The 26,224-nt window shown below is 51.7% G+C and overlaps 1 protein-coding gene and 1 long non-coding RNA gene across 5 annotated transcripts in view; one reads left to right on the forward strand and one right to left on the reverse strand.

Moving 5' to 3' along the window:
* Positions 1-1,119: 1,119 nt before the first annotated feature.
* Positions 1,120-10,101, reverse strand: LOC135283546 (uncharacterized). 2 transcript variants are annotated; one of them, XR_010349270.1, is made up of 3 exons: positions 8,455-10,101; positions 2,375-2,531; positions 1,120-1,860 (listed from the first exon to the last, which is right to left on the reverse strand). It is a non-coding gene; the product is annotated as an uncharacterized LOC135283546 (long non-coding RNA). The 2 variants fall into 2 exon arrangements; XR_010349269.1 differs by having other exon boundaries at positions 7,525-10,101.
* Positions 10,102-10,137: 36 nt separating this feature from the next.
* The window catches only part of DTX2 (deltex E3 ubiquitin ligase 2), a 34,653-nt gene continuing 18,566 nt past the window's right edge, over positions 10,138-26,224 (forward strand). For 2 of the 3 annotated variants that reach the window (XM_064394453.1, XM_064394455.1), the window contains exons 1-3: positions 10,138-10,231; positions 14,872-15,255; positions 19,904-20,489. In XM_064394453.1, coding sequence (XP_064250523.1) covers positions 14,949-15,255; positions 19,904-20,489 — 893 coding nt within the window. In that variant the 5' untranslated portion in view covers positions 10,138-10,231; positions 14,872-14,948. Of the gene's footprint in view, positions 10,232-12,579; positions 12,882-14,871; positions 15,256-19,903; positions 20,490-26,224 lie in introns of those variants that run through there. The other variant, XM_064394454.1, reaches the window with a different exon arrangement.

Genomic DNA, 26,224 nt, shown 5'->3' on the forward strand with positions numbered 1-26,224 from the left:
CGTGAGGATGCTCCACAGCCGGGCTGCCAGGCTCAGCTCAGCCGAGCCCTAAAATTAATCCCTTCAGCCTAAAATTAATCATTAATCCTGCAGCTGATGAAGCTCCTGAAGGGATGCACAACGACTGCTGCCGCTTCTGCTGGTGGTCAGAAACTTGGGAAAGGTCACTGAAATCCACTGTATCAGTGACCAACCCCTCCTTCCCATGGAAACCCCTCATCCAGCCTTCTGCTGCTCCTGGTTTTCCCATGGGGAGGCATGGCATGAGAAGAGCTCCAAGGTGGGACCGTGTGATGATGTCCACCCAGCCAAGGCCCCTCCAGATCATGGGCTGGGGGAGCTCCAGAGCACCCAGACCAAGGCCTGGACCTTTTGCCTTCACTAGGGAGAGATGGCGGTGGACCAAAGGGTTTCCTGTGCACCAGCAAGAGGTGATGGAGGTGCAGGAAGGAGCCCACATGGACGGGACACGGCCCCGTTCCATCTCCCTGATCTCTGCTCGACTCCTGCTGACCAAGCCTCTGGAGGAGACTCACAGCGGACAGGCAGCTCGGTGATGGGGGCTGAAAACCAATCTACTGGCTGAGGTGGTGGCTTTCAATACTCCATTCATCCCTCCTGCAGCACCGAATAATGTCGCCTTTTGTCCCGCGGGCCCTCCCCTCTCTGCAGCGGGGCAGGGCTGACAGATGGCCCCTCCGCCGCCCTGTCCCGGCCAAACCCCGGCATCGCGTCCTGCTCGCAGGGACGTTGTCATCGCCGGCCACTTTTGTGCCGGAGCCAGCGCGTTCCTGCTCCCTCGCAGGGTGGCAGCGGGCATTAACCTCTGCGGTGCTGTGCCACGGCTGACCCCGCGGAGGGAAAACCCAGCTTTCCTTCTCTGTCTGTGCTTTTCCAGCTCTTCTCAGTCCTCACCCCAATGCTCGAGATTCAGCTGAAAACTGAACTCCCTTCCTTAAACCCAGGGGTGTTGGGGCTCTTTCAGAATTTCCACAGAAAAAAAAAAAAAAAATCTGCTTTTAAGCCACAATTAGTCGTTATGACACTGTAGCAAAACCCAGCATCCCTTTTAATATCAGTCAGAGAAGCTGTGGCTGCCCCATCCCTGGAAGTGTCCGAGGCCAGGTTGGACAGGGTTTGAAGAAAGCTGGGCTGGTGGAAGGTGTCCTGCCCATGGCAGGGGGGTGGAATGGGATGAGCTTTAAGGTCCCTTCCAACCCAAACCATTCTATGACTTTGTGATGATTCTATGATTTAAAGAGTTGCTCAACGTGGGTTTGTGGAAGTCCCGTCACACCAAGGTTTTCAAGCTGTCGGGTGTCCTGTGAAGCCACCCCCCACCACGGACCCGCTGGAAAAGCAGCAAATCCTCCATCAGCCCCATGCTGCACAAGCACTGACCACCAGGGATGGTACAAAACCCACAGGGGAGGATCAGGCCTTTAACGTGGGGCACAGAAAGTCTCTGCTTTCACCCCAAATAACGCACCACAGCAGACACACTGTGCCCAGCCAGCCCTTTGCCCCCAGTGAAAACTCCCTCCTCCCACCTGGACACAGGACCCCACAGGTCCTTTCATCCCTTTTGGTCCTCTTTGGACCCCTTGGCCACAGCTGGAGTGAACCCCAGGTCTCTGTTTATCACTTCTTCCACTTTTTGACTATTCAAAAAACTTCAGGAGAAATCACAGTTTTTCAGCTGCCACCACCCTGCCAGATCATTATTTGTAATTACCACCCTGACCTAAGAAAAAGCATCATAAATCCACATACCTGTTTGGTATTTTCTCTCCAGTGTAAAAATGGGTGTATCAAATCCCAGAAATATCCGTCCTCTTTTGAAATAAACAAAGGAGCTGGCTAGTTGGTTATAAAATATTCAAAAAATAATTATTGAAATTAATATTCCTGGTAAGATGGGATGGGGATAAGGCAGGATTTTTTTTCTTTAGGTGAGCTCTTGCTTAGTAAATTTAAAAAAAAATAAAGAGAAAATGGATCTCATCCATCAACGGAACAGCTCCAGCCTGTCATCCCTTCGCAGTTTTGGGGCTGCTGCTGCTGGTTACAGCAGGATGGCAGCCCTGCAACCCATCCTGGGGCAGATCATCCCCAAAGCAAAGGAGAAAGAGAGGGAGCAGGAGAAGGGCGAAGAGGAGGAAGAAGAAGCAGAAATAGAAGAGAGGGAAGACCGCTAAGGAGACATGGCGGGGAGGGAATGGCTCGGGTTTCAGGGAGGCAGGCAGGGACACATCCTTAAATTGGGTGCTGGCAGAGCCCGGGTTACGCCTTGAGGGGAAGGAAGAAGCTTTTTCAGGGGATTTGGGCTTTTCAGCTCCTTCTCACCTCCCTCCGCGGCTGTCTGAGTGCCCACCTGGAGAGGAAGTCAGCAATAACCACCTGGCTGGAAACGCTTCTGTGCCTGAGCCAGCGCTGGGATGCAGCAGGAGGGGATGGTTCTGACCTCCTTCCCTGCCTGGGAGCCTTGGAGACCTGTTCCTTGGGCAAACCATGATCTTCCCTTCCTGCTCCTAGGCAAGAAATTACCTTTAGAGGTCCCTTTTCACGGGATTTTTCCTGTCTGGCCATCCAAGGCATCTCTGCTGAGGACATTAGAGGGACCTGACCTATCCCTGTGCTCTCAGCCTGTGGTGAGGGATGTCCTGTGGCTGGGAACCTTCCCCATCCACCTCCCCACCTTCTACTCTACACATTCATGTTGTCTTCTTCTGCTCCTGACCAGGGCACCTCTTTATTTTAAAAAGAATTGTGTATATTTAATAATTTTTAACTACTACAGCCTTTAAACCATTTAAACCATCATTGTAAGTAAAAACCAGACAATGTGAAACTCTTGGGTCTTGAAGACCACAGAAAAGGAATCTCCAAACATACTGGGCTGGGTTTCCCAGCCTTATGAATTCTTAAGTTCCCCAGCAATTTTAGGAGCCTGGTGTGCTTTTGGCTTTGAACAAGTTGATTTTATGAGCCACAGGATTCCTGCCCTCATTCTCACAGGAGGCAGAATGTGCCTTGTGGCTTTTGCTGCTGGATTTTTCTCTTGCTCCTATGCAAAGCCCAGACATCTAAATGCCCTAAAAAGTCTGGGTTTTGTATTTTAGCTCTGCACAAAGCCAGTTCTGGCTACAACTGTCGCCAACTGCTTCTGCTGTTCCTTTCTTGCAGGGATTCAGTAATTAGCAATTAGGCACTTTTATTTCCCAGTAGCAGCAAAGTTCTAATTAACCAGATCATGAGCACAAGTTTCAAAGGTGCCTTTTAAGTCTGTTTTGCCTAAACTTTGACAAACTCCCCACCATCCTGGCTGTCTGCCAGGGCCCATGGATGGGAATCATCAGCTCCAGCATCAATCCCCACCCAGGTTTTGCAGACCAGGAGCACAACGTGGACAGGCAGGGATGAGATGCTTCCCACCCTGTCCAGGATTTCTCTGGGCATTGAGGCAGCATCTCAGCCTTTTTCCACGTCTACATCGTTCCTGTGTGTGCTTTGAGTGGCTTGGCAGTATCAGGCTGGGGGATTACGCTGCTCTGAGGAAAAGAAAACACAGCCAGCCTTATTCAAGGAGCAGCCACAACATAAAAAAGGCTAATTATAAAATTCCACAGGACAGCAAGGCTGTTCTCTTGTGTGCCAGGGAAAAAAAAAAGAAGCTCTTTTTGTGCTTCCTGATGGTCCTGCTGCCTAGTCAGGCAGGGACACTCCGGGACACTCCAGGACACTCCAGAGATGCTCACGGGAGAGAAGCTCCTGGAGGACTCAGGGGCACCCCCACATGCCCTCAGCAGCTGCCACGTGCCACCAGCAGCTTCCTGAGGCAGTGGGTGGCACCCCCAGCAGACCTCTTTTCTGGCAGCAGTTTGGCCATGGGTAGAAACTGGGGAAAACAAGTGGCTCATGAAACTGCAGAAAATACAAGGCCTCCAGAAAAAAACCAAAAACCAAAACCAAAACTCCAAAGTGATTTCCCTTTTCAATTAGCTGGGAAAATACAGAGAGGAGAGATAAATTCATTTGTCCAGGCTATACCATGGCCAAGAAATTAATTTGGGATGTAAAGAAGGGCCTGGTGCCATATGAAAAAACATAAGCTGAAACAAAAGGCATCTTCTTGCTGCCAGGAGGGAAACACAGGGCTGAGTGCACCAGTTGCTGTTTCAAGCTATTAGTTGGTTTATAAAGAATTACAGGGCTCCCCTGGTGATTGCTGAGCTAAATCACCGGGTATTTAGGAGGCTCCTGCTGCTGCTTTCACTTTTGGGAGCACCAGCACGAGAAATGCTGCATTTACAGCAGGACGGAGCTTCCCCTCCTTCCTCTGCTCCTCCTGCTCCTCCAGGGCACAGCCAGGGATGGGATCCTGCAGTGTGGGGTCCTGGCAGCTCTCAGCCCCCAAACCAGCAGCCTTTGAAGAAGGGAAAGATATAAATCCAGTACAAGACCATTTTGGTTCCCTGTCCTGACATCAAGCCCCTCCTCGGTGCAGCTGGGGCTGTGCTCCCTGTGCTATTTGGGAACCGCGAGCTAATTTTAAGGTGTTTTCTGGCAGTTTATAAGTACTGAAGGAGGAGCAGGGCTGAGGAAAGAGCAGTGGAAGCCCCCAGGGAGGCTCAGCATCGCCCTGGGCTGCAGGAGGCTGGAGCTCGGGGAGAGGTACCCATCCCCTCCCCAGACAAAATCACCTTTGTTCCTCCCTAATCTGCTTCCTGCTGCAGAAACCACCTCGGGCAGGTGGGAAGGAGCAGCCCAAGGACGCGGCGCTGACAGGAGGCTCTGCTCTCTCCCGAGGGCAGCAGAGCCGTGCCGTGGGCTCCAGCCGCCATCCGGGGCTGGGCAGGAGCAGGAACGGATCCCATCGGGATGGGAAACAGGGAGCTGGGTCCCCTCTGTCACCAAAGGCACTCGCTGTGGGCCGTGAGCTTAGGGTGTGTCTGTAACTCCATTTTCTGCCTGACATTACTTGTGAGGGTGAAAGCTCACCTGCAGCAGGATCCTATGGGACAACAGCCCTTTATATGTTATACATATATGTATGCAGATATTTATATAGGTGTCTTTATTTTTATGACATTGGAACCAGAACTTGGTGGCTTCTCTGCCAGCCCTGGGGAATTCCTGCATCCCATTCCTGCTGCAGCATCGCTGCTGTGAGATGGGACTGCTGCAGCCTCAGTGCTTTTAGATTTACTCCAGAGAGCTCAAACCGTGCCAAACTGGGTGATTGGGAAATGATGACCTGTGCGGGGACAGCCAGGATGACAAGACAGATGGGGCGGACATCGCTGCCTGCCAGTGCAGGATCCTGTGTGGGATGGAGGAATCGTGCCTGAGCGTGACTCTGCATGGAACAGCTCTGGCTGGAAAGGACCTGGGCAGGCTCGTTTGGCTCCAGAAAGCTCCGGAGGGTGGATGGCCGCGCCTGGCGGCTGCCGCGCGGCTCAGCGTGCGCTAGGGGGCACGCAGCTGCAGGGAGAAGCGCTTGCCACAGCGGGAGAGGCCGGGATTCGGAAACAGAGAGGAAAGCTCCACTGGGAAAAGCAGGCAGAAGGCATGAGGGATGAGTTCTGCCCCTAATTAGCATTAATGGCGAGGTGAGCGTGGCCAGAGCAGATGAGACAGGAACTCAACCCAGAGGAGTTGGCTCCAGAGTTTCCCGGCTGCATTTAGCAAAGGCAGGGATGGAGAGAGCCTTTTGATCGGGGTCAGGATGACAGGAAAGGGGCTAGGGGTTCAACTGAGAATGGTAAATTTAGGATTGGCACAAGGAAAGAATGTTTTATGATGAACGTGGTGAGGCCCTGGCACAGGTTGCCCAGAGAATATATAGGGATGCTGGAAGTGTTCAAGGTCAGGTTGGGTGGGGCTTGGAGCAGCCTGGGATGGTGGAAGGTGTCCCTGCCCATGGCAGGGGGCTGCAACAACCTGGGCTGGTCCCTTCCAACATCAGCTATTCAAAATTATGTGATTTCCCCAGGGAAGGCAGGCACTGGAACAGAGAGCTGAGCTCATGGGGCATCTCCCACGAGCAGCAGGGATGAGGAACATGTCCCACTCAGCAGGCAAATCCCAGGAGCTGGACAGCAAAGTCACCCAGCAGGACGAGGATGCCCACACCAGATCCAGCCCTGCTTTGTCTGACTGGTCCCTGGCAGGAACCAGCAGCAGCTGCTGCAGAGGAAAATGAAACAAAATTTCACCTATTATCCTTTGCCTGCAGAGGAATTTCTTCCTAATTCCTGTCACTTTGGGTTTGCCTGCTCAGGGAAATCAATCTGAAATCGAGTGGGCTGTGAATTCCATGTGCTGCAGCAATCCCAGCAGAGCTTGGACAGGCGGTTTCCTCAGTGGCCAGGCTATTCCCTGGAGCACCAGGCTAAGCCTGGCAATTTAACACAGCCTCAAGCGTCAGGTTTTGTAGGCATTAGTGTAGGACCTCGAGCCAAAACCCTGTGAGAGGGAGCAGCCACGGAGAAATTAATTCAACAGCCTTCCAGCACCACTGCAAGGAAAGGAGCAGGGGGAAGGCAAATATTGGGCTGGTTACCCCAGTGTGTGGATGGATCAGACAGGAGGTGATGCCTCCTTGGAGGACTCAGTGCTTTGCATACTGATTTGGGGAGCATGCAGAGAAGGGTGTGGGAAAGAACAGCATGGGAAAAAGGGATCCAGCTGAAAAAAAAACCCAAACCAACAACAAAAAAACCCCCAAACCATAAAGGACTATGTTAAAGTCTGGAGATCATTAAAGAAAAAAACATGTAAAATATAAAATATTTTTGCAGGCAGCAAGGATTGTGAGGTCTGCATCCCTGTGAAGACAGGCTCCTTAGGGACAGCAGGACACTGAGGCTCACCTTTTAGACTCAGGGATCATCGAGGATCCTTAGAGCCACCCTCACAACACACAACAGCTGGAGGCAGTTGTGCAGTGGGGTCTGACAGGCTCAGCTGGTCACCAGACCCCTCATTCATGTTGCCCATGGCTCTGTTGGTCCCTTTCAGGGTGTTGGACCATGGTGGAATGCAGGACAAGCAATGGAGAGGTGTGAGAAAAGGGAGATAAGGACAAGCCATGAACTTGCACTGCTGAGGTGAGGCATCTCAGCCACTCCCTGTGCCTGACAAAACCCTCCAGGGCCCCTGGTGCAAAATCAGATCATGAATCCCTGCTCAAAAATTAAAAATTCAATAAATCCAATGCAATTTAAGACTCTTCCCACAGCCCAGCCACCACCTGGCTGTTTTATCTCCACCATACAGCCCTTCCCTCCACCCAGGAGCTGCACCCAATTCACCTCTGCTCTCCCCACCCTGCTGCCCTTATCAGCAGCACCTTCAGCTCCAGAGCATCACCCCAAGGCCTCGCCCATCCTCTCACTGGGAGCATCCCTTTGTCTGCCAGCCACGCCACAAAGGTCTGCAAGGCTCAACAGAAGCCCTTCTTCACCACCCTCAAATCTCCCTGGAACCTTTTCCTGTTTAGGATCACAGGATATTTAATACCTGTCCACATGGATCACACGGTCTGCTCCCAGCATGGCTTTATGAAGCATTCCTATCTATTTTTCAGGGAAAAAAAAACCCCTCTGCATTGCTCTCCATTTCCTAATTACAGCCGCAGGAGACAGGAATCCCGAGCACCTGAGTTGTAAATGTGAAGCTTATTGCTTAAGCAGACACATTACAAGCAGGCTATCAATCACTTCTGGCAATTATTAGTACTTTGTGAGTGTTTTGAACTCAAGTACGTGACAGTCTCATCCATCCTGGAGCACAGAAATCCATGGCCATTGGCATCCGAGGCTGAGCTGTGGGGGGATGCAGCTCCAGGGGGTTTTCTCTGTGGTTATGTGCTTGGCACTGTACATTTTGGGATGAAAACCAACTTTATTCAGGCTCTGTAAAGATGAGTCTCACGTGTTTAACCCTGGAAGAAGATTTTTATAATATCCCTCCATTCCTGCAGTGTAAAGTGCTTCTATGTGGGTTTTTGTTTTGATTTTTTTTTGGGGGGGTGTTTTTTTGTTTTGTTGGTTTTGGTTTGTTTTGGTTTTTTGTTTTGGTTTGGTTTGGTTTTTGGGTTGTTTTATTTTTGTTTTTTGTTTTTTGTTTTGGTGGTTTTGGGGGTTTTTTTGGTTGTTTTTTTTCTTGCTGTGACTACTGACTCCAAACATAATCTTCTTTATTTTATAAGACTTTTGGGGCAGGAATATCATGGCATGGGTGAATCAGTGCTGCTGGGTGTAAAGTCCAGGGAGGTTCAAGTAATTTGATAAGGACTGGTGAACACTTCCTGGTTCAGAAGGAATTATGGTGATCTTTAGGGTCTTTTTCAACCTAAATGATTCTCTGGTTCTGTGGTTCTTTAGCACTGCTGCTGAGGTCCTGGTGGGGTCCCAGGAAAGGGGAAAACCCAGGCTGGGTCTGACCCACCTCTAAGAGAGCATGAAGAAGTGATGCAGCAGCCTCCAAGATGCTCCAGGATCAAAGGAATTCCCAAATAAACACACACATCTTGCAAGGGTGGCGATGAGGAGCAGCAGCTGGGAGGGAGCAGCACTGTGTCCTTGGAGAGATCTGGCACACAGGGGTGTGTGTTCCACCATCCTCACCCCAGACAAGGAGCAGGCATCTCCAGGGCTTTGCTTCAGTTACTGGATGTAAAGGAACCCTCCAGGTGGTGAGCAGCTGATTAATGCAGGCTGGGGCATTAATCCCGGCTCCAGGGGGCACAGCCACGCTCCCACAGGAGCTGCCAGGGGTGTTGAACTGCAGGGGAGGCTGCACTGGTGGTGTGCAACACACACAAACACACACACACACACACACACACACACACACACACAGAGCCCATCACACACACACCACACACACAGAGCCCATCACACACACACCACACACACAGAGCCCATCACACACACACACACACACACAGAGCCCATCACACACACACACCCCACACACGGGCACACTCACACTCAGAATCCCCTGCACACACATTCTCACACTCACACGGATGGTGTCACACTCCCATGGACAATGTCACACTCGTGCACAGTCACTCACACACCCCCACACCATCACACACTGCCACACTCACACCCGCCAATCCCACATACACACAGCACCAGTTCTGTCTCACAATCACTGTCATTTACACAATCACTTTTCCATATCTATTTGCACTCATTGTGACACGCAATCATTCACACACTCATTATCATACATTATCACTATACACTATCATACTCTGTACACTATCACACTCACAGGCACACTATCACACTCACTAATATACAGCATCACACACACAGTCACTAACACACGCTCATTGTCACACATTGTCACTCATACTATCACACAGTATCCATACATGCTCATTATCACTATCACACACTCATTACCATATTCATTACCACACTCATTACCACCCTCAGTCCTGCACACTCGGTCCTTCACACTCACACCTCTTATCACATTTTCATTACCACACTCAGTCCCTCACACCCTTTATCACATATTCATTATCACGCTCGGTCCCTCACACCCTTTATCACATATTTATTATCACACTCGGTCCCTCACACTCTTTATCACATATTTATTATCACACTCGGTCCCTCACACCCTTTATCACATATTTATTATCACACTCGGTCCCGCACACTCTTTATCACATATTTATTATCACACTCGGTCCCTCACACCCTTTATCACATATTTATTATCACACTCGGTCCCTCACACCCTTTATCACATATTTATTATCACACTCGGTCCCGCACACTCACACCCTTTATCACATATTCATTATCACACTCGGTCCCGCACACTCACACTCTTTATCACATATTCATTATCACACTCGGTCCCGCACACTCACACTCTTTATCACATATTCATTATCACACTCGGTCCCTCACACCCTTTATCACATATTCATTATCACGCTCGGTCCCGCACACTCGCACTCTTTACCACGCTCATTACCATATTCATTACCATATTCATTATCACTCTCATTACCGCTCCCACACCGCCTCACGCTCACCGTTCCTCTCCCTCACGCCTCCACCAATCACGTCCCTCCTTCCCCTATGGCCCCGCCCCCGGCCCCGCCCCCTCAGCTGGCCCCCGGCGGTCCGGCTTGCGCACGCGCGGAGGTTCCGTGGCCGCGGGCCGGGAGCGGCAGCGCCGGGCCCTGCTCGGGGTGAGGGGCCGGGGCAGCGGGGACGGGACCGGGGACAGCGGGAGAGCGGGACAACGGCGCCGGGACGGGGAACTGGGTTGGGCTGGGCTGGGCTGGGCTGTGCTTCGCGGGGCGGGCACTCCCGGCACCCCGTTCGCTGTGCCGCGCGGCCCGGGCCGTTCGTGAGGGACCGCCCGGGCCGTTGCGGCCGCTCCGGGCCCGGCCTGCCCGGCTCCCGTCGGCCCGCGGGCACGGGCGCCGTTCCCCTCGCACCGGGCCCCCGCCCCGCCGCCGCTTCGGAGCGGTCGGTGTCGGCAGCCGCGGGGCCCGGGGGTGTCCGTGGCACCGGCGCCGGTGGGAGCCAGCCGGCGGCTGCGGTGGGCGGCGGGCGCTGCCCGGGGCCGGGGCAGCTCCCTGAGGGGCGGGTGGCCCCCGCCAGGCGGGACCCGGCTTGGCCGTTCCGGAGCTCCAGGAGCTCCTGCCACGAGGGCTCTCACCTCACAGCTCGGGTCTCCCCGCACATAAATCACCCGCCTGGGTGCCCAGAGGGCCCGGGAGCGGTGGGGCTGGACGCGAGGTGCGGTGAGACCCCGTGTCCAGGTGGGATCCTGGGTCTGGGCGTACCTGCCCTTCTCTGGCTGCCTCGGTTTTAAAACTCACCCGTGCCCGAAACCAGCCCTCGGCTTAACTGACGGGCAAACGCTTTGTTCCGCCTCAGTTGCCTTCTCTGTTTTCCCCCTCCGAGGGGAACTCGCTTAAAGGCTTGTTTTGAATGGAAGCAGTCCAGGTTTGGAGCAGACGGGTTATTTCTTCTGTTGTTTTGGCTGTCAACCCAGCCACCTTGTGCCGTGAGGATGGGAGAGGGCAGGACTGGGAGGGATCTGCGTGCTTGGGGTTATTTCTGTGACCCTTCCCTGCTGCCGAGCGCTGTTCTTTCTCTTTGGTTGGTGCTAATCGGTGCTGGGTGCTTGTGTAAGGGGAGGTGTGTTTGGCTATGAATTACCCGGCAACAGCTTCTAACCCTGTTGCATCGGGTTTTGCCGTGCCCAGAAGTGCAGCTCAGCTGGTGTGGGGGTCGGAGGAGGGCACAGGGCACCTGTAATGCTGCTCCAGCCGTGCCCCCTGCTCAGGGTCACGTTTTACTGCAGCCCCGTGGGCTCCCTGTGCTTTATGTGCTCCCCTAATCCCTGTGTAATCTCTTCCCATGGGATCTGTGGTGCCCTCCCAGTGCTGTCTCTCAAAGTGGTGTCGTGATGCTTAACGATCCCCCCTGGGCACTCTCTTTTCTGAACAACCTGCTGAAAAGTCTCTATTTTACCAATATGGTCGTTTTTATTTTTAATTCAGCCAGCTCAAGGGCTCCCAAGGCTCTTTTTCTTTTCCAGGTACGAGCTCGCATTTCGTGATAACTTTTATCAGCGCTGGCAATTCAAGTTCAGAAACTTAACAAAAGGAGTTGGCATTTTTAGAAATCATCTCAGACCCATGAATTTTAAGATCCTGCATTGAAAGCGAAAGAAAAATCTGCTTTCTGGAAGTAGAACAGAGAATTAAACACAGCTTTCAAAGGCTTTAATTCCTGTTCTCCAGTTTTCTCACCACCATTTGCTGGAGCTTGAGGAGCAGGGAGTGAAGCTGTTGGAAAACACATCTGAAATGCACTCAGTTTTTCCTGTCCAAGTCCCCAATTAAAGCCATGTGGACAAATGTTTCAGAGGTTGTGCTGGGTGTAAAGTTCCAACCAAACAAATCCATACTCAAGCTCTGAGCCAGTGTTACCAAATACCTTCAGAGTGAAGGGCGTCTGGCAGGAATATTTAAGTCTGCACTTGAATTAGCCAGGGGTTTGTTTTCACTGGAGGAAAGGTGGCCCAGAGGATTTCTGTCTGGAGCCATGACTGTTTGGTGAATAAGAGCTTTTAGGGTTGATGTGAATTTCAGCTTTTCAAGGTGTTTTAAAGCTTGAGATGAAGTGTTCTAGTCCATGGGATTTAAGTAAAGATGTGAGCTGGGTGTGTAACACATCCCAAACTACATCCCACTCTTCCCCAATCCCTTTCTGCTGTGATGTAGTGCTGAACACTGTACAAGCAGCTCCAGTAATGAATTTCTCAGCTTTCACTATTTGTGCGCTGCTGAATTCTCAAAGAGAAGCCAGGAGCTGAAGCTTTAGGCCTTTTCTTTCTCATTTGCCATAACTCCAGGACTTGTGTAATTCTGGCTTTCTGATGCTCTCCCGCATTCCTCACTTCCCAATCCGTGCAAACAGCTGCTGGCTCCAGCAGCTTCAGCAAGAACTGGGCAGGAGGCTGAAATACGCCCCTCGCTCCTCCTTTGGAGCAGCAGTCCCAGCACAGGAAATATTTTTCCACTCTGTTGGGGAAGTGGATGTTGGAGCACGCGACACTCACGTGCAGCCAGCCCGGGTACCTCCACGTGTGCTCCAGGATTGACAGCATCGCTGCCACCCCGGCGTGAGGGACGCGCTGTTGTCACCCAGCTGCTACCCCAGCGAGTGTGAGGTGGCACGGGAAGGAGGTGGCTTTTCTGCTGCGGTGTGTGCTTGTTTGCATTTCCTGCTGCTGTTTCAGAAAGGAAGGAAAACGAACCGCTGACTCCCTCCTCACAGCCTCCCTCCTCTGCTCTGCGTGCGGCTGCTGATGAGTATTTGGTAACAACTTTGGGGGGAAAACGGTGTTGGTTCTGTGTTTGGGGTTCAGAGCACCTAATGCAGGTGGCTGGGACAGAAAATGCCACAGCCTGGCTTTTGCTCTGAGTCGAGCACGGACGATGCTGGTGGTCCTTGAGCTGGGAAAGTGTTGGTGTGAAACGTGCCATAAAAAGAAGTGGCAGAAGCAGGTGTTGGATTTGATACCTTAAGTCTTAATTTGCTATTTTGAGCAATGAAATAACTGTCCTTGTTGTGTTAGGTGAGAATGGATTAGAAGGAAAAAATTAATAGCAGAGACCAGGGTAGGATCTTGGTGATCTGGAGTGGTTTGTCACCAAGACCAATTGAGCTGGGGGTGTTGTATAAAAATCTCAGAGCAGCTCATAAATTAATTTACACTCAATTCCTGAGGAAACTGTTGCCTTCCTCTTATAAATGCAGACGTGTGGGTGTGTCTGTTCTGTGCTCACTCTCCTCTGTCTTTTTTAAGCTATCAAGCCACACGGGCATGATGGATGGGGCGCTCCACGGAGCGTAGGATCTTCCCCCATCCGGCAGGGATGTCATTCTCTGTGCAGATGGCATCCTCCAGTGGAAGCCACCCACTGCTGCTCTGCCTCTTGGGAGACCTGAACTTTTCCATTGGATGGGAAGGAAGCTCATGGCTCCCTGCTGACTGCTGGGAGTTAAGCGAGCAATCAATGACGCGGACCTCAGAAGGGAGAAGGCGAATTTATTTTAAAACAAAATGAGTTTCACTCATTCACAGCCAAACCCACCTACACACGAGCACCAACGTGGGGATCTCCAAGTGGTTGTCCAGCGTTTGGACTGATGTGTGTGCAGATAGTTTGGACAGGATTCCTTGGAATGACACAACAGACAAGGAATGTCAAATACCAGACCTCTGGTGTCTCTGGGTGATCATGTGATGCCTTTGGATCCGTTCTTTTTACATCCCTTGGGGGCTGAGAGTGGTGATCTCTTCTCGTTGGAATTTATTCACTGTCCTTTGTGTCTTTGTCTGGTCTTTGGGCTCCTACCCTTTCTCTATTCTCCAAATCATCTCTTAAGGGCTTGAGTCTCTAGTGCTGATTGTCCCTGGTTTCAGGGTGTTCCTTGTTTTCCAGCCTGAGAAGCTGCAGATAGGTGTGCTTTGATCTTGAGGACCTACTAAATCAGTGCCCTCAGCACAGGCAGCTGATTATACCCTGTGTTCCTCCTGGTTCTCTTGTACTCCTTCCCGTCTGTTTTTTGCTGGGATCACACTGAACTAAAGAAGGGGGTGTACTGTGATTTGCAAACTGTGCGTTAAGAGTTGTCTTCTGGCTTTGTTTGCGTGTGTAATGCAGCGCTGGGGTCACAGGATTGATCCTGGGCCAAAAAGTGGTCAGAAGCCTGAATGGAGCTGATGGTGTAGCCCCGGAGCTCAGATCAGTGTGAAGAGTTTGGGAACCATTTGTGTAGCTCAGTCATTTCTGTGAATGAGTGTTTGGTCAGCATTTGGCAGCTCACATTGGGGTGGTCAGTGTGATGCTGCCAGGAGCAGTGCTGAGCATGGGGAAGGGGCAGAATGGCAGCTTGCCTTGGCACACTGCTGGCTAGTGAGTGTCTGTCTGAGCTGGTGCCAAGTCTTACAGGTCTGCCTGACACAGATCAGCAGTGGCTCGGGGATGGTTTGGTACAGATCTCTGGGGACTCAGGTCGTGTTTGGTGCCACAAACCACAGGAAACAGTCTCCCTGAAGAGAGCTTGCCCTCAATTAGCAGAAGTTGCCAGCACTGGCAGGGAGTGAGTGGTGGTACCTCACTGACCCTCAGAGGGTTTTGAGGCCAGTCTGCTTCTCTGGAGTCTCTTAAATCCATAGTGAACATCCTCTGTGAAAGTCAGAACTTGTTTCCATCTGAGATGGCTTGTGTGATGTGGATGTGGGGTGGGGCAATTCGGGACATCATTCTCAGCTCCCTGTGCTCTCTGTTTCTTGCTACAGGTCCTCAGGAGAAAATGGTGTAAGGCCAGCTGAGCTGCCACTTGCAGCCGCGGCGTGCCCGGAGCTCAGGGAGGAGCATGGCCGCAGCTCAGGGAGCGGGAAGCGGCTCAGCCGGGCCGGCCGGCCCGCCCGCCTCTGCCCCGGGGCACAGCAGCGGCTCCACGGCAGTGGCCGTGTGGGAATGGCAGGATGAATTTGGCAAGTGGAGGCCCTACCGAGGCAATGTCTGCAGCTACATCGAGCAGGTTATCCAGGCCTATCAGCAGAAGGGCCGGCGCTCGGGGTCGGGGCTGGTCAGCAGCATCCCCTTGGGACACGCGGATCCCGCCCTGGCTCCCTATGTCATCGACATTCCAAGCCTGACACAATTCCGGCAGGATACAGGTAAGGGAGCTTCCCCAGCCCTTCTGCTGGTGTGCTGGGCACAAGCAGGGCCTTGTTCTGTGTGTGAGAGCCCTGCAAAGCTCTGCTGTTTGCTACCATGCTGGGCTGTTGGATTGTGCTTTTTGTTTTATTAGTAGGTTTATGGTTTGATTTGTAATTTGGTAGTTTCCTTTTTGTCCCCGCCTTTTCCCAGAATTTATGTCATCTTTTTCGTTGTTAGTTTCTATTTCTCCAAACTGTTTTTCTTCCCTTGGAATTTTATTGGCTCATACATTGTGATCCCCACCTGGTTTTTACTCCTAATTCTCCTGATTTGTTGAAGATTATACCTTCCCCTGAGACCTGCCCACACATATAATTTTTTTTTCCCCCTTGATTGGGGTCCCGGGAGAGGAAAAGGGGAAGTTTACCATCAAATAAAGTTACCCTGGGACCCTTGTGCTTCCCTGTGTTTTACAATGTGCTCAAACAGCTGACACCTGGGATTCAAACGGAGCTCCAGGGGGAATCTGCTGCCCACCCCCTGCTCTTGTCATCAGCTAGCCGGAGGAAAGAGAAGGGAAGCAGCACTGGGCAGCTCTGTGAGCACATCTGCTGCTCTCCTGATGCTGTCTGCTGCCCAGTGTGGAAAAATCTGTAGAGCTGGTGCAGGCAAACAGCCATGATCTCTTCAGGAGCATCATCATGGGACTCCTGGAGCTCCCAGCCTGTGAGCCAGAGCTCTGAGAGCTGGAAACTTCCCTCCCCCCTCAAATCCATTCAAGATCACTTGCGTAAAAGAGGCTTTTTTACGATTCCAACCCTCCTGCTTGAATCCCTTGCTCCCTCTGGAGTTGGAGTGCCAGCTGCTTTAGCTTGGCATGCAGCCCTGCTCAAGCTGCTTGCGAGTGCCTGCGGCCCCCGCGCGACACCAAAATGCTGCAGCAGAATATTCCCTCCACTTGTGCTGTGTGAGCCTGGCTCGCTTCCTCCCAGGGAGAAAGGGCAGGATGGGCTCAGTAGCAGAATTGAGGCTTGATTTTCATTCTCCTATCTCCTGGGGTCACTGGGAGAAGCAGCTCAGAATTTGCAGAGATGACTCCTGCCCTTTTTGCTCCAGATGTGCTGAGCAGCTGGAGCTTAGAAAAGTGGTGAGGATGGAATGCATGCACTTCATCCCTGGAAAATCCCGGGAGATCCCAAATTACACACCCCAAATGAATGGCTGCTTTGGAAAATTTTCCATCCATCAGTTTCCCCTTTGTCAGTGTCTCTCCCATCACTCCAGGGTGCAGTTGAGCATCATCCCAAGCTTTAAAGAGGGGCATGTGCTGGTTTCTTGCCAGTTGAAACAGTAAATGAGCAATATTTTGAATCAACTGCATGATCAGCCGATTCCGGCAGGAAAGGGAAGTGGTTGGAGCAAATGTGAGTGGTCATCACAGCTGCATCCGTGTTTTTATTCTGACTTGGTGACCTTGGGCTGAGTTTATCTAGTGGTGTCCTGGGTGAGGTGAGGAGCTTTCCAAGCTGGATGCCCTGGCAGGTGTGCTCAGCTTGGCCTGTTCAAACATCTGGAAGGCTGGCTGAGGCTGTGGCTTGGAGTGGTACAGTGTGGACCACCAGAACTGGCACCAGCAGCTGCTTCTCTCCTGGTTTTTTTCATGCCAAACTTGTGAAGGAGCCTTCCAGCCTCTGGCCCTTTCAGCCAGTGCTCCAACCTGTGGACAGCAGTCCTAAACTGTCTGGTGAAGGTGAGCAGAGAGCCTGTGGGGTGGGTGAAATGTGTCCCAGTGAGAATAGAACATTCTTCTCCACAAGTACAACTGTCTGTCCTTAGAGGGTTTGTATCTCTTTAGGTCCTTGTGAAAGATCTCAAAACACTCAGTGAATGTTGTCCACTGGAGGGTGGTTGGAGCTGTTCTTCTCTGGGGGACAGTCCAGTTCAATTCTGGAAATGATGTTGGCTAGTATGATCTCATCTTTCCTTGGTCTAGATCTGTGTTTGAGTTTTTAATACCAAAAAGGCTGATTCTGCTCCACAGCTCTCCTGCAGTGTTTCCCATTGATCCAAAGGGATGCTGATCAGTGGCCAGTGCTGTGAACCTCCCTCCACAAATACCTGTGTGCTCTGCAACGTGACTGTTGGAAAAGCTCTCATATCCCCTTGCCATGGCCCAGTTTTAAGCAAAGCTTTTTCTCTCTGCAAGGCTCTGCCTTAAACGTGAACCTTTCTGAGCGAGCCGCCAGCTGAACTTTGTCATGTGCTGGAGAAAAGAATCTCTACAGGAAACATCCCCATGAAAAATCTTTAAACAGTGCAAAAAATAGGCTGTTGTATTCTGCTCATTAGCTATTAGACAGATAAATAGGCTCTTCAAAGGAAGCCAGGGAGAATAACAGGAAGCCAGTGTTAACAGGACAGCGTCCCCAGCAGCAGGGAGTGACAGCTGTGCGGGGGGATCTTGTGGGCAGGATTAGCGGTGGGCTTCAGCTGCTGCTCAAGGCACATTAGCTGGGAGCGAGTGCAGGGGAGCAGCAGGAGTTGTCCTCTCACCACAGCTGTTTGCCCACCCTGGAGAGGAATGCCAGTTTCCCTGCCAGCCTGGGGGAAGGGAGATGTTTTCTAAGTGCATTGTCTTGGTCTTGTGGACTCCTAAAGAATCTTTCTGATGCTGTTTGAGGGTGTTAAAACAACAAGTTGCTCACAAGTCCTACAGTCCTTTGTGCTGCTTTCAGCTTCTGAGCTGCCATAGGAGCAGGGGAAGCCTTGCTAATCTCCTGAGATGTGTCCCATTGGACACCTTGCCTTACCTGTAGTAGTCCCCTTTCTCTGGGAGCAGATTCCCTGCACCCATTTCTGAATGTAATGCTGCATGTCTCACCATCTCCAGTCCCATCCCTAGTCCTCCTCCTGCTCAGGGGTTCATTCCTGAAGTTACCCACCTATTTGAGGCTGCTTGTGTTTCTGAAACTTGGCAGGACTTGCTGGATAGGAGAAGTCATTGCTAGAGTTTGCTTTTGGCTGTTTAGTCTGCTTTTCCACTAAGACATCAATTCCAGGCTGGGAAGTTCATCTTGGTTCTGCTGGTTTCTGCCAGAGGAAGGTCTGGTCCCACAGGAATCCTGAGCTCCATGGTTGAGCTCTTGAGGAGGTTGCTGTGTTTGACTGGCTGCTAGTAGTGTTTTAAGTGTGCCGATGAGATGTTGTTTGTTGGCTGGTGTCACTGGAGAGTCCTGCTCTGCAATCAGCAGGATGCTTGGTGCTGCTCTGGAACAGAAACACAAGTCCTGGCATTCCTTGGACTGGCCCATCCTGCCTTGGAGAGAGCCTTAGCCTTTGTGTCATCTCTGGAGCTCCAGCAGTGCTGAGATAAGGAAACACAGTTTTCACAACTATTGGGAACAATAACAGCAGCATGATCCTCATGCCAGCATGCAGGCAGGCAGAGCCTGATTTTGGCAGTGTGGAGTTCCACGTGGGCTGTCCTCCCTTTTCTTTGGGATGTGCTTGTTGGGTGTGAAGCTTGCCTGGATTGCTTATGCCCCACAGAGTCTCCAGTGATACCCTGGGGCAATTCTTCTCAGGCTTTAGATGTGGGTACTTGTAAACGTGCCAGTTTTCATCTGGGGTCCTACAAAGTGCCATAACTCTCATGACCTCTTTAGAGACCTCTTTCGCTTTCCTCACAGCTTTTCCTGCTCCTCTTTCTCTCTGCAGAATGCTGCTGAGGGTTTTTCCTGCAGTAGTAGTTTTGACCCTGCTGCCAAGAACCCATTTTTCAAAGGTTACAGAGCTTCTGTCCTGTTGACTGGCTTCCTTCCCTCTCATTAGGCTGCTGCTTTTTTGAAGTAAGGGATAAAGTACCCAGGAGTGAAGTCATCCTGGGAAGCCAGGCTTCCAGGGAGTTCGAGCTCCAGCTGTCGCGGTTGAGCGGCCTTGCAGGAGTAGTGTTTCTCCTTCCATTTCTCTCCCTTTGTCTGAACAGCTGCTCTCTCCAGTTTTCAAGTTACTTCATTGTCTTCCCCTCTCTGGTCTTGCTCTCTCTCCCAGCTGTCAGGAGCCTGCAGAAGTTTGCCCTTCTCCAAAGTCCTTGCCCTTGCCCCTTGTGGGGCTTCACCCACTCTCCCAAGACCAAAATTGCCCCGACCCTTGTGTTACAAAGTGGGTGTTCAGCCCCTTAAGTGCTCCTACAAAGTACTTCCCGATGGTGTCTTGTCTCTATAGTTACTCTGTTGTCAAGGCTGTGGGAGTTGGTTTTTTTTTAACCAGATCTGTGCCTCAGCCTGATTTTTTTTTTCTTTTTCCTTTTTTTTCCTTTTAACGTCAGGGAGGCATATGTGATCACTGTGCCTTTGTGCTTGGGTGTGTCTGCGTCTGCATCCTCTCTCCTTCCCTCCTTTCCCACCCTTCCTCCTTGCAGCTTTTGAACCTGCTGCCAGCCCACAATCAGATTTGGCAGAGGGACAGGGATCTCAGGGATGTTGCATTTTTCTAAGCTTCATGAGCAAACCCAGCCCTGTTGGGAAGAGAAGGTCTTTTAGTGCCCCTCTTGAAGGAGAATGAGAAAGGCCACCCCAATGTAGGCAGCATGGATCTGTGCAGAAACAATCCCTGGGACCACATCACTAAATGGCTGTGTTTGTTCTCCCCTCCTCTCCCACACAGGGACCATGCGGGCCATCCGCAGGCACATCTTCCCAGGGGACTCTGCTGCTGGCCAGGGCATCGTCTGGGAGTGGCAGAACGACGAGGGCGGGTGGTCCCCGTACGAGATGAACGTCTGCGTGTTCCTGGAGCAGGCCCGTGCCACCAACCACCAGCGGGTGGATCTCACTCCCTTGGGCTACAACTACGAGGTTGACTTTGTGGCTCAAGTGCAGACCAACAAGACCACGCGGTTCCGCCGCAGCGTTCAGAGGCGTTTGGACGCCCCGTACCCCGTGACCACCTCCACCACACCCATGCACACAGGGATGGCGTGTTCTTGCCAGCAGTGCTGGCCGAACAGCGGGACTGGCCCCATCACCACACGCTACCGTCACTCCATGACAAACTCTGCCAACTCTTCCACTACTCATCAGGTTCCCGGGAGGACAGCGTCAGTAAGTTCTTCCAACGTCGGCTTCGTGCCCTATAACAAACCCACTTTGACTGGAGCAAGGTCAATGCCAAGACTCAGTGCACAGAACACCTCGGTTTTGGCTCAGACTGGGAGCCTCAGTGCAGCATTGGCAGCATCTAACGGAGTCAGGTACAGATCCTAATTCACCTTTACATACCATATGTGTGTCCAGGAGATCTGCTGTGCTCAGGTCTGCATCCAGGAGCCTCTCTGTCACAGAGGACTTTACAAGGATCTTGTCCCTAGGAGGGAGAGGTTTGTGCCTGTACATCCAGTACAGTGGATGAAGAGACTTCCCCTCTGCTTTCTACCTCTTTTCTTCCCATTTGAAATACAGTCCCTGTCTACCAGTCTCCCTGAACCACAGGGTAAATCACTCAGGGTGAGATTCTGAAGGCTTGAGAAAATTAATAGTGAGCAGTGATATTTTGGGTTAGGTTACAAAAACAACTTTGAGAGGAATTCAGTGAAGGAAAAGGGTACTTGTAAACACAATTAATTCAAATTAGGCAGTAGAGTGGAACACTGCTCTGCTCATTCTAAGCTCTTCCCCTTCAAGGAGGGACCATAGGACTCATTGCATGTGGCTAAGACCTCATGAACTCTCTGTCAAAATCAAGTTATTTTTCAGGCTATGTGGTGAAGAGCAGAGGTGCCACTGGATCCATTTTCCCTGTGGCTCTTCTCTGACAGGGCTGCAACCAGTGTGCATCTCTCAGCCCAGGATTTCAGCTCCTGTCAACTAGAGCCAAAGGAGGGCTGTGTTTGCACCTCACTGGTGGGGGAGGCAGAGCCTCACTTCTCTTCAGGCCTTTTGGTTGCTGCCAGCTCAGTGAAAAGCAGAGCCTTGTGGTCGGACAGCCCGGCTCCTCTCCATGGCAGGGCTGCTGGGGCAAGCCACAGTTGGTTATTCCACTTTCAGCATCTTAACTTTTCCTGTGCTCAAGCCCTTGCTGGCAGAGGTGTGTATGGCCTGTCTGTGGCAGTGCTGGCACCAAGTGTGACCTAGCAAGAGCTGGCTGACTGCTCCCTCTGTTTGTGAATGGCTGGAAGTGGCAGAGCCTTACACTCACTTCACTGGGAGTCATCCAGCTGTTGAACCCCTGAGAAACTGCAGGGGAACTTGCCAGGGCTGACTTACCTGTCCAAGTAAGTACAGAGATAAGAGATCTAGCAGAGTGTTGGAAGCACATTCTGCTAATTGCATGAGGCACAGGGGTTTGAGGTTTGTTTTGAATCTCATTTGTGTTTTAAACAAGACTGTGAATCTTGAGATGTTTTTCTTAGTGTCGTGTCAGGACTTTCCCTCTTCAGGGTCATTCAAGTGAAATGACTTCTGACATCTTGTTCTTCTTTCTCACGGTCTTTTTTTGGTGCTTTTTTTCCACCTCGTGATTTTTGTGTTACCTTAAACATCCACAGTGCTTCCAGTCACCTTCGAGTAGGGCTGAAAATCAGACCTCAGCACTGCCTGCAGGAGCCCCCAGTAAGGCTCTTGCTGTCTCCTGAAGAAGCTGCCAAATTCCCCCTTTCACAGGAGTTGCTGGTGGGTGCGTGGGGCCACTGGGCTGCCTGGAGCCCCATCCCTCCCCAAAGCATTTGCAGCGTGACTCAGGGTGGGGAGTTTGAAAAGGAAGAGCCAAGTGCTGCAGCAGTTGAGCAGTTGCCCCACAAGCCTGTCTGGAGCTGATCGGGGTCTGGGTAGGTTGTGTGCTGCTGCTGGGGGACAGGCTGTCCTGAAAGGAGGGAGGATGGGAGAGAGGTGCTTGGAGGGGGTTGCCATGGGCTCCCGACCGTGAACTGAGCCCATGGCCCAGGCAGTGTGACTGGGAGGAGAGGGCTGGCCAGGAGGTGCCCGTGGCTGCTTGAGGTTGGGCTGTTTGAACCTGTTTTGCAGCTCAGCTGTTTGTGTTGTGGAGGGGGTGAGGTGGCTGGTGTCCTGGCAATCATCTCTAGCCAAGCAGACCTTTCTGGGGGATGCAAAGGGATTGTACAGTTAAATCTGTGCTGGGGACAGCAGGACATGGCACACAGGGCAGGTGGCAGCTCTTTGGATACCTGGGAGTGTGTGAGTGCTGTCAGACTTGTGTAAAACCCACACCCCCCGTGAGCCCCACTCCCCTGGCCACCAGCTGTCTGTTCCTTGGGGTGTGATCTTCAACCCTTTGGGATTAGTTTTGCAACTCTCCTTTATCCCTGCCAGAACAACAAGTGCACACAGGGGGGCAATCTCTGTCTCCCAGCAGGGTGCTGTGAAAGGGTTTTTTTCATCCCCAGCTGACAGCTCGGGATGGCTTTTCCCCTTCAGCCCTGTGCTGGTCGGAAATGCCTCGGAGTGGGTGTAATTGCTCCTGGCTGGAGTTCCAGGCTCATGAAACCCCTGTCCCAGCAGAAAATCCTTTAATTTCTGTGAATTAGGGGAAACCTGAGTAGCAAACTCTAACAATGTGTTTCATTTAATTCCTAAGCCCAGAGCATTCCTGGGTTATTTTATCCATTAGGTTCCTTGTCTTCCCCTCTTGGACATAGTATGGTGGTTAGTTCCCCTTCCCTTGCAGTCAATGCCCCACATCACCCTACAGTCTAACCATTTTGGCTAATTACCCTGCATTAATTATCCTGCCACAGGTTTCTGGCTGTGTTCTCTTAGCTGTGATGTGGAATTCCTGTGCTGGCCCGTGCTCAGAGACCCAAGGGAGGGGGGCACTGGGCCACGGTGGATCCTCTGGTGTCTGCTAAAGGTTGTGTTGTGTTCACCCCACAGGCTTTGGCTCCAAGGCAGCCCTGACAGATTACTTGCTTTTACAAAACTGCTGATCTCCACGAAACTCGCAGAGGTGGCTGAACTGCAGCTGGCAGAGGGCTCAAAAACACCTTGGGAGAGACTGAAAGGCAGTGCAGTTATTTCCACCCAATTTCTTTAGGAAACAGCTAAAAATGGCAGCACCTCTCTCCTGCAGGGCTGAGAACGAGCTGCACTTCATCCTGGAAAGCTGCCTGACTCCCTGTGTGGCTGTTAGAGTTGTTTCTAGCAGGCAAGCAGGCAGGGGTAGCCCCCAGAACGGGCATGCCCGGGCTGCTGTGCCACCGAGGGTGATTAAATGTGTTTCCTGCTTGCTGGAGGGCGGATGCTGGTGTGGGAGCAGGCGGAGCTCCAGCCCTGCCAAATGCACTTTAATTTCCTCCTGCTCTCAAGAGGCTCAAAGCCACTGGAAAAGCCAGAGAGGAGTGCCAAGGCTTAACTAGATGCTAATATGCTTGGCTGTGCTGCTAGTAAATTCCATACATGTGGGCAAGTTATTTTGCTTCTTGGTGCATTAGTTTCCTCTTGTGGATTAAACACAGTTAATGAATCTGGCCTCTCATGGACAGTGCTGGAATCTGCACATGGAGTGTGCCATGGCAAGGGCTGTGTCCTTAGCACTGTTAACCAGGATCCCAGCCCTCTCCTGGCAGGTCCTTCCCATTCCACATGGGAAAGCAGCAGTTCCCTAGGGCAAGAGCTCCCCTGTTCCCTGCACTGTACTAATTACAGAGTAAGGCACTCCTGAAGCACAGTAAGGAGTGCCCTGCTTGTAATATGAGCGAGTAAAGCTGCAGGAAGCAATCTTCTGGGGGATATTAATTAGTGTCCCAGCCAAGCAAATCCCTACAGCAGCTCTGCAGGCTTCTCTGAGCTTATGTGGCTTTGGCTGCTGGTCTGGGTTGTGCCTACAAATAAGACAGGCAGCTGATGGGGGCAGGATTTTGTATAAAATCAGGGGGAATGGGAGTCTTGGGAGCTGGAAAAGCATGCTGACAGAACTGGGGTGCTCTTAAGAGGTGCTACACCCCAAATCTGCCATAGGGAACAACACACAGTCAGTGTTTTGTAGGATCAGGAAGGGCACTAACCTGGGCCTTGCCTTCTTTCTCTCCACCTTTGTATCCTTCAGCTTTGTCCATAGGCATTCCCCTGAGCTCCTTGGGTGGTGAGGAGCTCTCCTGGTGCTGGTTCCACCATGCCCACTGTGAGTTGTCCTGCAGCCCTTTTAGCCAGCATGGGGCTACCACCAGGTGGGGCATTAATGTCACCTGACACAGCCCTGGGAAGGGATTTGGACCTTGAGGAGTTGTGGTAGCACAGAGCCCTGCTCTGTGAGGAGAAGTGTTGGCTGTTGCCCAGAGGGCTACAAAGATGCCATGGTACAGAGATCTGTGGCCTGCTGGTTGTGTCCAGGGCAGAGGAAGGAAGAAAGGGCCATGCCAGCTAGAGAGGGTGAGTGCCTACAGGCTTCCCAGTTCTGCTCCATTGGGGTGTTGTGCTTGTGTGGCTCAGGTGATGGCTCCAACCTGGCCACCCAGTGTTTGTAGTGGCAGCAGCCCTGGATTCCAAGCTGTTGACACAGTTCCTTGCTGGGCTTGTGCTTTGCTGTCTCACTGGTGTTGCAGATTCTTGAAATTCTGGAGAAGCAAGTGGGTTTGTCATGCTGAAAGCTCAGTCTGCCCTGTCTGCCTCCTGTAGCAGACTGCCTGGGAGCCAGTGGTAGGAAATCTTACCAGGATCTTGCTGAATCTCTGAGAACATTGTCATATTTTGTATCCTTTTGTTCACAACCTGGTGATCCCTGTTACACTCAGGACCATCCAGCACACAGAGCAGTGGGAGGGCAGGAGCTGTGGCAAACAGCAGGACAAAATTGAACCAGGAAGGAGGAACTGATAGCAAGACACATTCAGAGGATTCAGGTTTTGACTTTCAGGTGTTGCAAGCACCTGCAAGAACACTTGGCCAGGAGTCAAAGGCACTGCCTGGTGAGGAATCTCCGTGGCAGCAGGAGCAGGTGTCTCAGTGGCTCCCTCTCACCTCTCCACACTGCAGTGCTTGCTCTTGCAGTGATGCTACCCAGATCTCCCTTACCCAAAATATCATTTTTTCTCCTACCTGAGCTGTTTTCAATAAGTGAGCAGGACCTCTCCCCAGAAGCCAGCACTGGTCTGGCAATGCTGGAATATCTTGAGCTTGTGCTGTTCCATGATGGGATGCACAGTCCACCTTACACTACAATAGCAATATCCTTCCTTGTTGCCTCATCCCCTTCCTCCCCCCAAAGCCCCACTTCAGACCCAGGGTAGGCTCTGAGGAGCATTTCCTCACCTTTTTTGGCATGGCAGCACTTCCTCCCACGCACTGTGGCTGCAGACTTGCCCAGACAGTGTTGTGGTACCTCAGAGCCCTGTGGATTTCCCTTGATTTCATCAGCCTTTGGGCTTTCTGCAGTTGTAACAGAGCTCAGGGAGCGTGGCAGCCCTGCTCCCACGGTGCAGAGTGGATGGGTCAGCATGTCCCACAGCTCTGTTAGCTGGGATACTGCTAATGACTGTGTGTATTTAGTGAAAGGAGAAGTATTTGGTTTCTCCATCATCACATCAGTTGGCTCAAAGCCCCCAGCAGCCAAAGATGACACACTTTGCCTTTCCACCAGGAGTGCAGCTGACCAGGGGCTGTTTCCTGGCTCATGGATGGTAATTTATCTGCAGTGCACTCACAGCTTCCCAAACTTGATTGCTTGCAAATGCATCAAGTGCTTCTCTGTTTCTCTCTGCAGATCTCAAGGGCTCTTCTCACTTCTGTTGTGGTTTAACCCAGCAGACATTTAATCACCACACAGCCCCTCTGCTCACTCCATCCTCCCCCAGGGGAATGGGGGAGACAAGTGGAAGAAATAAAGTAAAAATTGTGGGTTAAAATAAAGACAGTTTAACAGGATAGAGAAGGGAAGGAAAATAATAATGCTGATGATAATTGAAACATGCAAAACAAGTGATGCACTAAGCAATTGCTCACACCCACTGACCAATGCCCAGCCATTCCCAAGCAGCAG

This window comes from Passer domesticus, chromosome 19 (genome assembly GCF_036417665.1).
Source record: "Passer domesticus isolate bPasDom1 chromosome 19, bPasDom1.hap1, whole genome shotgun sequence".
NCBI lineage: Eukaryota > Metazoa > Chordata > Aves > Passeriformes > Passeridae > Passer > Passer domesticus.